This window comes from Tupaia chinensis, unplaced genomic scaffold (genome assembly GCF_000334495.1).
Source record: "Tupaia chinensis unplaced genomic scaffold, TupChi_1.0 Scaffold142717_1, whole genome shotgun sequence".
In the NCBI taxonomy this organism is placed as follows: Eukaryota; Metazoa; Chordata; class Mammalia; order Scandentia; family Tupaiidae; genus Tupaia; species Tupaia belangeri.
In genome coordinates this window covers 243,434-257,380 of record NW_006202563.1, presented here as the reverse complement: position 1 = coordinate 257,380, position 13,947 = coordinate 243,434, and the positions used below count along the sequence as shown (strand labels likewise).

Sequence of the window (13,947 nt, the reverse complement as noted above, 5' to 3'; positions counted from 1 at the left end):
AAAAAAAAAAAAAAAACTTGGTTTGGGGCAATGGTATTTCCAGACTGCTGGTCATGTTCTGTTTTTCAGTGTAGGTGCTATTTATGCAGATGTGAAAACAGTGAGCTGTACATTAATGATGTAAGTTTTTCTACATGTATTTTATATCTCAAAAATTTTAAACTGTATATTCTAAATCCAAAAAAATCATTTGTCCCATAAAATTTAAATTTGATATTACTCTAAGTCTTTTTTTTTTCCCCCTCATCAAAATTCAGGGTTATTGGGGATCTTGGAAGTCATAAAGTCTAACTTCACAGTGCTACACATAATAGTTAAATACTGGGCCATCAGAAAAGTCATGAAGCATTTTTGCCTAGAGAAATATAGAAAAATACATCATCATGACTTTTCTGACAACCCGATAGCAGCACACCTGACACACAGGAGAGCACCTGGACACTGCACTTCATTACTGATTAAAAAACATCACCACTTTGCAATCACCTTAGCAATATATGACTTGAGCAAATATTAATAATGACGCTAAAACCACTGACTAAATCTTTATTGGTAAACAAGATATTTGTATGATCTCAACTTTCTCTCCACAGATCATTAATTACAAAGAAAAAATATACCTTTACAGTAGGCCAGAGTTAACTTCACTAATAATGGAACAAAGTGACACACGTGTCTCCTACTGTGGTGTACTAATACATGATACAACCCCACCTACATAACATTCCTGCCAGACATGCATATCCTGAATCTGATCACATGAAAAGAATAAAACCCAAATTGAGGAACACTACAAATTATTCCACAATTATTTTCCTCTTAAAAAGGCCAATATCGGGACCAGCAGTTAGCGTAATGGTTATGTCGCTGGACTCCCATGTAGTCGACCACGGTTCAAGTCTCTGACTCAGTGGCTTAAAACTCATGCCAGGTGCATGTGTGTGTGTGCCCAAGATCCCAAGAGAAGAATGGAGGAGAAAGGATTGTGGCATGGCCATCCCCCCTGGGGGGTGATTTCTCACTTTCTATCTCTCTGTCTCTCTTTTTGTGTCTGGTGAGCGCATGCGCCCTATAGCGAAAAGCTCTAAAAAAAAGAAAAAAAGGCCAATATCATGAAACACAAAGACTGAGGAATTGTTTCAGATAAAATAAAATTAAAGGGATTTGAAAATCAAATACAATATGAAATTCTGAATTACATCACAGATTGGGGAGAATATGCTACAAAGGGTGTTTTTTGTTTGGTCATATTGCATTACCAGAAAGAGAAGGCACCCCACCCCTGCAAAGGAGTGTGGTCACACTACAATCCCTTCCATTTCTCCATCCCATCAGGTTTTGAGGTGTACAGGTGTTTGTACCCGCCATGTTTTTCAAACTTCTTAGCTGGGACTTGAACTGTAGTAGGCCATGTGAGATCAGAGTTTTCTTTTTTAAGAGTTATTTTATTTAACTTTCTTTTTCTCTTTCTCTTTCTTTCTTTTAATTTGACCAGCAAATGACAGAGTATGAGAGAGAGGGAGTCAGGGAAGTGAGAAAGCAAGCCGCCAAGTCTGGGACTTGAAATGAGGTCAACCATGTGAGAGTCCAGCTCCTTTAACCACCATGCCATGTGCCACCCTGAGATCAGGTTTTTCTATGCAGTGTTTCATCACTGTGCCACAGGGCTGGCCCATGATATTCTTTCAATGGTTGGCAAAATTAGTACGTAAAATGTGTACTATATAATATTTTATTTTCTGAAATTGATCATTATATTGTGATTATGTAAGGATATTATGTCAGGTCCCTTTTCTTTTCTTTTTTTTTTTTTTTTTTTTTTTTTTGGAGAGGTTTTTGCTATAGGGCATGTGTGCTCGCCAGACAGACAGAGAGAGACAGAGAGACAGAAAGCAAGAAATCACCCCCTAGGGGGGATGGTCACTCCACAACCCCTTCTCCTCCATTCTCCTCTCGGGATCTTGGGCACGCACGCACATGCACCTGGCGTGAGTTTTAAGCCACTGGGTCTGGGACGCGAACCATGGTCGACTACGTGAGAGTTCAGCGACATAGCCATTATGCTAAATGCTGGTTCCCTCAGGTCCCTTTTCTTAAGAGATACATATTGAAGTACTTAGGGGGTAAGGTATCATTATATTTGTAATCTACTCTCAAATGGTTCAACAACAAAAAGGATTAAAAGTAAATGAATAACATAAGGCCCAGCACTGTGGTACAGAAGTAGTGAAATGCTCTGTAATGCTGCATGCCACGTGGAAAGCCAAGATTTGATTTCTAAGTTGACCAGTACAGATGAGAGGGTGTGTTCTCATGTTCATGGCCTGGTTGGGAGGCTAAAAGAAGATCATGGTGTGAGATGCGTTTGCCTCTGTTTTGATCCATCAGCTGCACTGTCAACTGGCCTAGTTCTGCACAAATAACTTCATTTGTCCTCCCAAATAAGATCTCTTTGAGTACTTGAGTACAGTTGCATTGTGTCTACCTTTATCTCTTTTTCTGGGGTAAAACGTGCTGTCTCTCTGTGCATTATCCAAGACACAATATGGTCTTGGTGGGTGCTCAATACACTCCTGGCTGTCTGCCAATGACCCACTTAACGCTCTACCCACAAATGCTATTATATCTGGCTGAGGTGATCTCATTAGAGCAGAATCACTCAGTTAAATCTCTACTTCTATTTCCTAAGCTAGAACCACATCAGCTGATTAATTATATTACCTAAAAAGTCAACTAAGCCCTTGTCTTTGTGCAGTCTGGGTTTTAGAAGGGCCTTAGAGCATGTCTTTACAACAGCCTTTATTTAAGTGTCAACCTGTCAAACCAATCTAACATTCTAGTCTATTAGGAAAATGTCAGTTCTGGGTTTTCACATTACAATTAAAATGACATGCCAGAATCAAAGGCAGTATCTCATCCCCCCAATTAGATCACAAATGATTGAAGGTCAAGGGTCACATCTAATAGGTCTACACGAGTGCAAATCACATGATGAGATTGTGAACCTGAAAGGAGATGTTATGTGCTGATGTGCTTGTTCATTGACAATGAGAGGGTTCATTTTACATGCATGTACAAGTTAAGGCACTGACCTAAAGATGTCTGACAAGCACTCTTATTTTGTAAATATAGAACAAGTGAGATTTTAGTTCTTAAAATCAATTAGCAAGTACTAAAAAAAACAGGGTCTTGGGGTTTGTTTGTTAGTTTGTTTTACATAAAAATAACATTTAAAAAATCAACACCCTTTAAATACAAAATTATATTGCCTTTTTCTGAACCACAAAGGAAAGAGAAACAGGGTATATGTGGAATTGTAACTCTAATTCAATATTTTTCATAAAATAGAAATTACGGATTTTTCTCTTCTCTACATTAGAAATACTTCCAAAAAAAAAAAAATGAAATTACAGCAATGCCCTGGCTACTCAGAGAATGATCCTACAGCACAAACATCTCCCAATGGAAACATCAAAATGTTTTGGTTTGAACTATTTTAGAGAAATTCCTCTGAATCACTATAGATTTATTATGTCTTCTTAAATGCAATTTAGTGTTTGTAATAATGAAGCTGGTCCATCAAAGACTTACTGTTGTCTGCTACAATAAAGTCTTCAGGAAAACTGAACCAGCCAGAGCTATCTTACCCACGATCAATGACTTCCAATAGCCACATCTCTTAGTTTCTCTGTCCTGCACTCTTGTTTACATTCATTATCATGCTTCATTAGCCTATCAGCCACATTCCCTCAGGTCTCTAATTTTTCACTTTCAATTTTGTTGAGTAAATGAAAAACATATTTTTAAAACTTGCCTTATTTTGTGTAAGTTAAGAATTTAAAAGGTCCTGGAGCCAGCAGATGGTGTAATGGTTATGTCGCTGGACTCCCATGTCGTCCACCATGGTTCAAGTCCTGGACCCACCACTTAAAACACACTAAGCATGGGGCTGGCAAGTGGCATGGTGGTTAAGGGCACTGGATTCCCACATGGCCAACCATGGTTCAAGTCTCGGACCTGGTGGCTTGCTTTCTCACTTCCTCTCTCTCTCTCTGTCTCTCTCCATCAAACTGGAAAATAACAATGATAATAATAATAAATAAAGTTAAATAAAAATAATTATTTAAAAAAAAAAAAAACACTAGGCATGTATGTGTGTGTGCCCAAAATCCTGAGAGGAGAATGGAGAAGGAATTAGGGCATGGCCATCCCCCCAGAGGGGTGATTTCTCACTTTTAGTCTTTAGTCTTTCTGGAGAACGCACTTGCCCTATAGTAAAAATCTCTCTAAAAAAATAAATAAATAAAAATAATAATAATCATTTAAGGACCAGCTGAGGTAGCATAAGCTGGATGACACTGCTGCTTGGTAGGTTAAGGCCACATAGGAGCTCTGAGATTGATTCCCAGTCCATCCCAAAGCAGAGCGTGGTGGCATAGCCTCTGGTCCCAGCTACTCAAAAGGCTGAGGACAGTGAAACAGATTCTGTCTTAAAAAAAAAAAAACAAAACAACAACAAAAGCTTAAAAACCAAGTGAGAAAACTCTCATATGGATAATTTTGTGTCTAATCAATGACTCCCAAATGATAATATCATTAGAGCATAGGATTGTCATCCCTTATTTTGGTGTCTCAGATACCACTTTTACTCATATCCTGGATCTTGGCTATATTTAAAGTAAATGCAGTTTACAGTAAAATCTATAGAAGTTACCTTCGAGCATGTCTCTAATTTCTTTGTCATGAGTGACTTCTTTTGCTTTCTGTCCACTCCCATTAACGACAGTAGTATCAGCATTATATTCTAAGAGAAGCATTACCAGCTCCTATAAAAACAGAGAAATTATGTTTGGCTACTATTAAGCTTAAGCTAAGACTTTATTACATTATAGCCCTTTCCAAATTACTAAAGTTTCTGCAACAGAAAAAACTATTATGTAAGAATCTACATTACATCAGTTCTGTCTATAGTGATTCAATTAATTATGATAACAACTGACAATCATTTAAACAAATGCCAACAACTATAATTGATTTTTAAAGTAAATTGGCTGGTTGTTCCACCAAAAGAATTCATATGGTCAACCAAATGTGTAAGTAAACAAAGCCATTATGTAAATTAAAGCAGGTAGTACATTATTCCTTTACGGTCTGTTAGGGGAAAATAATTAATTTTTAAAAATTAATTTTGACTTACAAAAAATGAGAATTATTGGAACCAACAGTTAGCGTAATGGCTATGTTGCTGGACTCCCACGTCGTCGACTGCGGTTCGCGTCCCGAACCCAGTGGCTTAAAACTCATGCCAGGTGCGTGTGCATGTGTGCCCAAGATCCCGAGAGGAGAACGGAGGAGAAGGGATTGCAGCGTGGCCATCCCCCCGGGGGGTGATTTCTCGCTTTCTATCTCTCTGTCTCGCTCTGTCTGTCTGGCGAGTGCACGCGCCCTGTAGCAAAAACCTCTCCAAAAAAATAAAAAGAATTATTTTCTAAAGTAATATAGACTGATAGGAATATTTGTATCGTACTGAAGGAAGGTTTATAATAGAGAAACTATCTCCTAAAGTGAATATGCAACAATAGAGATTAAACTAGATCATTTTTATTTAAGTGGGTAATCGCATTTTTAGAAATTCTAACCAATTGGTCATGCACAACATCTAAGAATATCTGGGTCAGTTATGCAACTTAACAAAACAGTAGAATCAGAGAAGGACTACAGATAATATTAGAAATGTGATGTTTGATTATTCTGAGATGCACAACACCCAAGAAGGGCAACTGATATCAACACTCTCTTTAGCTCTACACTGAGAATGAAATGTGTGCTGCTCTGACTTCCGAACTGAGGGAGCCTGTAACAGAAAGCAATATCCTATGTCCTTACATGTTGTCCTAGGAACTTCATCTTTCCTGTGGGCCATACAATTTCCTACATGTTTTTAAAATGTTTTTATAGTAAAAAAATGCTTAAATAAAATCTCAAAAACAAAGAGAGGAAAAGAAAATAACATGTTCATTATCCTAGTCACTATGAGTACTATAAATATTTTAGTGTATTTTTTTCTTATTTTTTTCCATGTATAAGTTTGAGATTTTCTTAAATATAAAATGTCGTTTATTTCCATGACATAGTTGTTTAATATTAAACTCCTAATGTATAATAGGTTTTGTAGTATATTAAAGAGTGTTTATGAGCACATTTTTTAAGACTGAACATTATTTTATAAAATGTACTATCACATTTTTAAAATAGAAAAATGGTTTTTAAAAGTCTCCTATTATTGGGACCAGCAGATGGCATAGTGGTTACATCACTGGACTCCCATGTAGTCAACTGGGGCTCAAGTCCTGGACCAGTTGGCTTGAAACTTACACCAGGTGCATGTGCATGTGTGCCCCAAATCCTAAGAGAATGGAGAAGAAGAGATCGCAGTGTGGCTATTTCTCTAGGGGTTGATTTCTGTCTCTCTGTCTCTCTGTCTCTCCAGTAAGTGCATGTGCCCTACAGCAAAAATGTCTCAAAAAAATAAAAAAACTCCTATTATTTTATAAAGTGAATTGTCACACAATACCTTACCATTTCCTATCTTTTTTTCTTTCTTATTTATTTATTTTATTTATTTATTTTTTTGGAGAGGTTTTCGCTATAGGGCGTGTGCGCTCACCAGACAGACAGAGAGAGACATAGAGATAGAAAGCGAGAAATCACCCCCCAGAGGGGATGGTCACGCCACAATCCCTTCTCCTCCATTCTCCTCTTGGGATCTTGGGCACGCACGCACACGTGCCCAGTGTGAGTTTTAAGCCGCTGGGTCCGGGATGCGAACCGTGGTTGACTACGTGGGAGTCCAGTGACATAGCCATTACACTAACTGCTGGTGCCCTTTTTATCTTTCTTAAACACGGTCTCAGTATGTCATGATCCTCCTGCCTCAGTTTCCCAGTAGCTAAGACCACAGGCACACACCACCACACACAGCTTTTACAGTAAGCCAGTAATCAAACCAAGGCTATGTTCTATAATTTTTTTGAGAATTTATTTAAATTATTATTTGCTTTACTTTCTATAGAGCACATGCACTTACCAGAGAGGAATGGAGAAAGAGAGAAAGCGAGAAAGCAAGCTACCAAGTCTGGGACTCAATCTGCAGTCAGCCATGTGGGAGTCCAGAACCTTAACCACCACACCACCTGCTGCCCCTTTCCTATCATTTTAAAGATAACATTTTAGGACAAGCATTTTCACACATCATGTAAATATTGGGTTGTTTGAACAGTTGTGACAAATTTGTGCCTAGAAAACCAGAAAAATACATCATGACTTTCCCGACAACCCAATAGTTCATATTAGTAAAGAAAGAACAATCCACAGAATGGTAAAAAAAGAAAAAAATTACAAATCATATATCTGTTAAGAGACTTGTATCTTGAATACATGAAGAATGTTACAACTCAACAATAGAAAGATGAAGAACTCAATTTAAAAATGGGCAAGTAACAGTGAATAATCCAGAAAGAAAATTAAGAAAACAGTTCTATTTTTAAGAGCATCCAAAAGAACATGCTTATGAATAAAAACTATGGAAGCAAAAAATTTGTACTCTAGAGCCACAAAACAAAGCTGAAATAAAGACAACATAAATAAATAGGAACCATCCTGGGATCATGGGTGGGAAGACTTAATATTGTTAAGAATTGAGAACTTGGGGGCCGGCAGGTGGTATGGTGGTTAAGGGTGCTGAAATTCCACATGGCCTACCATGGTTCGAGTCCCAGACCTGGAGGTTTGCTTTCTCACCTTCTCGCTCTCTTTCTCTCTGTGTGTCTCTCTCTGGAATATTAAAATAATAATAAAGTTAAATAAAATAATTCTTTAAAAAAAAAAAACATGAGTACTATCCAAAGCTATCTATAGATTCAATGTAATTGTTATCAAATCCCAGTAATATTTTTCAAAGGTACAGAAAATCCCATCTAAACTTAATGTGAAATTTCAAGGGACTCCAGGTAGCCAAAATAGTATTTAAAAAGAAAAAGAAAGTTGGAAAACTCAGATTTTCTCATTTCAAAGCTTACTACACAAAGCTACAATAATCAATGTGGCACTAGCATAAAGACAGACATATACATATCAGTGGAAAATAACAGACAGCCCAGAAATAAATGCTTATATACACAGTTAAATGTTGACAAGGGTGTCAAAATCACTCAATGGAGAAACGACATTTTTTGGGACCAGCAATTAGCGTAATGGTTATATTGCTGGACTCCCATGTAGTAAACCATGGTTCGAATCCCAGACCCGGTGGCTTAAAACTCACGCCAAGCACATATGCGTGTGTGCCCAGAATCCCGAGAGGAGAATGGAAGAGAAGGGATTGCAGCGTGGCCATCCCCACGAGGGGGTGATTTCTCACTTTCTGTCTCTCTGTCTCTCTGTCTCTCTGTCTGTCAAGGGCACACACTCTATAGCAAAAACCTCTCAAAAAAAATAAAAAAAGAAATGACATTATTTCCCCCAAAATGGTGCTGGGATATTGAATATCTACATGCAAAATAATAAAGTTAGACCTGTACCTTTTACCATATCCAAATTAACTCAAAATGGATGAAAGACACAGAGCTGATATAAAGTTCTTAGAAAAAAAAACAAAGGAGGAGGGCCAGCAGATGGCATGCCGGTTATGTTGCCAAACTCCCATGTGGCCGACTGGTTCGAGTCCAGACCCAGTGGCTTGAAAATCATACCAGGCACATGTGCCATGTATGCCCACAGTCCCGTGAGGAGCATATAAGGTAGGAATTATAGTATGGCCATCCCCACTGGAGGGTGATTTCTCACTTTCCTTTTTATTGTCTCTTTCTCTCTCTCTCCCGCGAGCACATGTTCATTAAGGTAAAAACCTCTAAAAAAGAAAAAAACATAGGAGGAATGCTTCATGACACTGGATTTGGCAAAGATCTCAGATATGACACTAAAAGCACAGGCCAAAAATGAAAAAAAGAAACTCAACAGAAGAGAGGTTAATTCCATGAGACTGAATTCATAAAATAGAATTTTATGACTTTTGACTAAAACATTACTGATTTTCTTCTATACTTTGTTTTCCAGATTTAAGGATTCTTGTTTTCTTTTGAGTTGTTGATAGCTTCAGCAATTTGTTAACATTTTTTAAATGAAATTGAAACATAAACTTTTCTCCCTTTGAACCCTTTGGAATTGGAGAATATTTGTGAGTATTCTTATTTTGTGGCAGTATGGTTATTTGCATACATTTAATAATACTTGTTGCCTTGCATCAGAAATTGGAAACATGGGAACCAGCAGTTAGCGTAATGGCTATGTCGCTGGACTCCCACGTAGTTGACAGTGGTTCGCGTCCCGGACCCGGTGGTTTAAAACTCACGCCGGGCACGTGTGCGTGCGTGCCCAAGATCCCGAGAGGAGAATGGAGGAGAAGGGATTACAGCGTGACCATCCCCCCTGGGGGGTGATTTCTCGCTTTCTGTCTCTATGTCTCTCTCTGTCTGTCTGGAGAGCACACGCGCCCTATAGCGAAAATCTCTCAAAAAAAAAAAAATAAATAAAAAGAAATTGGAAACACTAGCTATTGCCAGAGCTTTGACTAGAATGTCATATCTGCAGATATGACCAGAAAGTTAAGGAACTAAGGTTGATCTCAAGAGAGCCAACAGAAGTTCTTGGAAAGATGGCCTGGTACCATAAACAGTTCTGCTTGGGAGGTAAGTAAAGAATGTTACTTCCTGGGGCTGGCAGGTGACACGGTTGTTAAGGGTGCTGGACTCCCACATGGCCCACCACAGTTTAAGTCCTAGACCTGGCAGCTTGCCTTCTCACTTTCTCTCTCCCTCTCTCCCCTCTCTGGTCAAATTAAAATAAATAAATAATTAGTTAATTAAATAAGATAATTCTTTAAAAAAGAATGTCATTTCCTAACAGGCCCAAAAATTTCCAAGTACAGATACTTGAAGGCATAGTCATGGTAAATTTCGGACTTGGCTCAGTAGCCTTGGGAGGCTTTTTAAGAGTCTAATCTGAAGTTCCTTATAAAAGGTTCAAGCAAAGCCAGCTAAGTCAATTAGTATTCTTATTGGACTTTGTATAAATAACAGACCAAATTGAGACCAAACTTATCTTTTTGCAAATAAGTTAGTTTATGCTTCTCTTTGGTAAAAGGGGGAATAGAGAGAAAAAAATGTTTCAGAAAACTATAATGTACTTGTCCCTAGATTTTAGCTCTGTCCATATTTCTTTTTTGAGTTTTTAAGTATCTACCTACTGTTTGAACAGAATCTTAACTTTTTCCGTGCTTTAGGTCTTAAGCAACTTTTTCGTAACATTTTTAATTTTGATTCATTAAAGCTAAAACTTTTTCTTGACATTCACAAATAATAATAATAGCAGCAAACTAAAGACACTACTGGAAAAAGGTTATCAATGGAAGGTGGGGAGGAAATCAAGGTTAAAAAAAGTGCAAAATATTTAATGCCCACAAAAATGGAACATTGTCTGCTGATAATAATGTGTATGATAATATCTTTGACTGGACCAATATGCAGTATATTAAAGATGGCAAAATTCATTTTGTATGCTGTAAAGATGTACAGTGATTAAATGTAAAAAAATAAATCAAAAAAGAAGTTGAACTTAAAATTCAAAACTTTTGCACATGAAATACATTATCAAAAGAGTAAGAAGCACCCCAGAGAATGGAAGAAAATATCTGACAGTCAAATATGTGATACATTTTTGTACAGAATATGAAAAGAATTCCTAAAACTTGGGACCAGCAATGGCATAATAGTTACATCACTGGACTCCCAAGTAGTCAAATGCATTTTGAGTCGAGGACCTGGCAACTTAAAACTTATGTTGGATGCATGTGCGTGCAAGCCCAAGATCCTAAGAGGAGAATGGAGGAGAAAAGATTACAGTGGCCATCCTCCCTGAGGGGGATGATTTCTTGCTTTCTGTCTCTAAGTCATTCTGTGTCTCTCTGGCAACCACATGCACCCTATAGCAAAAATCTCTCTTTAAAAAGAAAAAGAATTCCTGGGACCAGCAGTTAGTGCTGGACTCCCATGTAGTTGACCGCGGTTTGCGTCCCAGACCCAGTGGCTTAAAACTCACACCGGGTGCGTGCGCATGCGTGCCCAAGATCCTGAGAGGAGAATGGAGGAGAAGGGATTGCGGCGTGGCCATCCCTCCTGGGGGGTGATTTCTTGCTTTCTGTTTTTCTGTCTCTGTCTGGTGAACGCATGCGCCCCCTAGCAAAAACCTCTCAAAAAAAAAAAAAAAATTCCTAAAACTAATAAGAAAACAACTGGAATTTAAAAATGGGCAAAGTACTTGAACAGACATTTCTTCAAAGATACACAAGTGATCGATAAGCACATAAAAAGATGTTCGACATCACTAATAAGGAAGTGTAAATTGAAATAAATGAAGCCACCATTAGGGTAAGAGCTGGCAACCACAGACGGCAGAGCTAAAAGGGACAGTTAAGGTCCTTTTCATAAGAATTCCTTTTAGGCCATGTATTAGTGAATTACTGCCTTTTCTGAAGTTTCAGGAAGGCTGGAGAAAATATGGAATTTAGCTTTAACTAGCATTTTTTGTTGTGTTTATTCTTTGTGTCATCATTTGGGACAGACATATCCCAGGCCCTGGTACATTTATTCATTCAACTAGCTTTATTAAATCCTTGGAATATGCTAAACCCTCTGCTGAGTACTGCGGATCAGCGGTTGGTAGAGCACTGGCCTTTTAAGAATTAAGGTGGGAGGGATCAGCAGTTGGCGTAATGGTTATGTCACTGGACTCCCATGTAGTCAACTGCGGTTTGAGTCTCAAATGAGGTGGCTTAAACTCACTTGGGTGCGTGTACGTGTACGTGCGTGTTGAAGAGGAGAATGGAGGAGAAGGGACTGCACCATGGCCATTCCCCCTGGGGGGTGATTTCTCACTTTCTTTCTCTCTATCTCTTTCTGGCGATTGCACACACCCTATAGCAAAAACCTCTCTAGGAAAAAAAAAAAAAAAAGATGGAAGAACTTATAGACATTTCCCACTAATACCCCAATCTGTGTTTTTGAGAGGCAGAAATAAATACTGTGAAATGCTGAAATAGAATCCAGCCAGTGGCACAGTGTTTAAAGAACTGGATCCCACACCGCCAACTGTGCGATTTGCATCCCAGACCAGGCAGCTTGGAAAACACACCAGGTGTGTGTGCTTCCATGCATAAAATTCTGAGAAGAGAATGGAGGAAGCTGGTGTGGCCACTCCCCCCTGAAGGGGGTAGGGGTGGTTCTCTCTCTCTCTCTCTCTGGTGAGAGAGAGCAAGTCCTATAGAATTTTTTTTTTCGTGAGAGGTTTTTGCTATAGGGTGCATGCACTCACCAGAAAGACAGATAAAGACAGAGAGAGAAAGCGAGAAATCACCCCCCAGGGAGGATGGCCATGCCACAATCCCTTCTCCTCCTGGGATCTTTTGGCATGCATGCACACGCACCTGGCGTGAGTTTAAGCCACCGGATCCAGGACTCGAACCACGGCCAACTATGTGGAGTTCAGTGACATAGCCATTACGCCAACTGCTGGTTCCTAGAATCTTTTTTTAAATGTTGAAATAAGTTAGACTATCCAAGACTAAGGCATACACAATAAAATAACTTTTAATATTAGGTTTTCAGGAAAATCATGACTTTTTTAATGAAAAACCACATTATCACATTAAGACGTTCCTGACAACCCAACATTTATTTAGAAACAGGACATATACTTGTAGAAAATGATAGAATGTCAGGATTTGAAGCAGCTAAGAATGTCTCTGCCAGGTCAGCAAATAGCTATTGTTAATCCTCTTCCACCAGAGTACACAAAAACTAAAAAAAAAAAAAGAAAAAAAGGTACCAAATTACCTATCAACTGCTGTATCTACAAAAGTTGTCCTCAAGGCTGTATAAAACCTTAGTTTTTCTCGCCTTTTCAAAAGCCTACAGATGCCATGAAAGTAAAGCTTGATTATTACATCAATATTTTTAAAAAATGAATTTAAATACAATCAAGACAAGCTTGGAGAATAAATATTATAGGAAGGCTTCAGAATATATAAAAGACTCCAATGTTGTGTTCTCAGATTATTATTAATACAACAAATCTGGAGATGTCACTGTTTTTATAGAAGAAGCTCTTGAGAAGTTTTTGATGCAGAAATGATCTCAGATGCCACCAGAAGAGCAAGCTGTGGGTAGTACAGAAAGAATAAAGAAAGGCACTCTGCAGAACGTGGCAGTTTTTCTGTTAAAAACAAAACAAAGCAAAGCAAAACAAAACAAAACTATCCCAGGCCAGCAAGTGGCAGTGGTGGTTAAGGCAGCTGGATCCTACATGGCTGACTATGCTACTGGAGTCCTGGACCAGGCAGCTAGAAATACATACCTGGTGTGTGTGTGTGTATGTGTGTGTATGTGTATGTGTGTATCTCCAAAATCCTGAGAGGAGAATGGAGTGCAATGTGGCCATTCTCCCTAGAGAGTGCCTTCTCACTCTCTCACTTTCCCCTACTCTACGTCTCTGGCAAGCACACATGCCTTATAGCAAAAAAAAAAAAAAAAGAAAAAGAAAGAAAGGAAGGAAGGAAAAAACTATGCCACAAAGTAAAAGGAACCAAAAAAGTGTTTGAACAGCAACCAATTTCCTCTATTTCTCCCTTAAACACGGCACACAAGGAATTCTACTTCAGATTAGCTACAAACTATAAGCCAGGTGACAAAGGGTGCAAAGAAGCAGATACAATTCCTGCAACTTCAATAGTTAAAGGGTAATTGGACAACCAAGAATATAAAGATGCATATGAATGTGCTATGGATGTTAGATTAATGTTCATGAATTGCTCCAGGAAAAAAAAATCTTCCAGGT

The 13,947-nt window shown here is 38.4% G+C and overlaps 1 protein-coding gene across 1 annotated transcript in view; it reads right to left on the bottom strand.

Annotated features, from left to right (window-relative positions):
• OSBPL1A (oxysterol binding protein like 1A) overlaps nucleotides 1-13,947 on the bottom strand; it is a 274,120-nt gene that overhangs the window by 209,926 nt on the left and 50,247 nt on the right. The window contains exon 5 of the mRNA XM_006163672.3: nucleotides 4,715-4,826. Coding sequence (XP_006163734.1) covers nucleotides 4,715-4,826 — 112 coding nt within the window. The remainder of the gene's footprint in view (nucleotides 1-4,714; nucleotides 4,827-13,947) is intronic.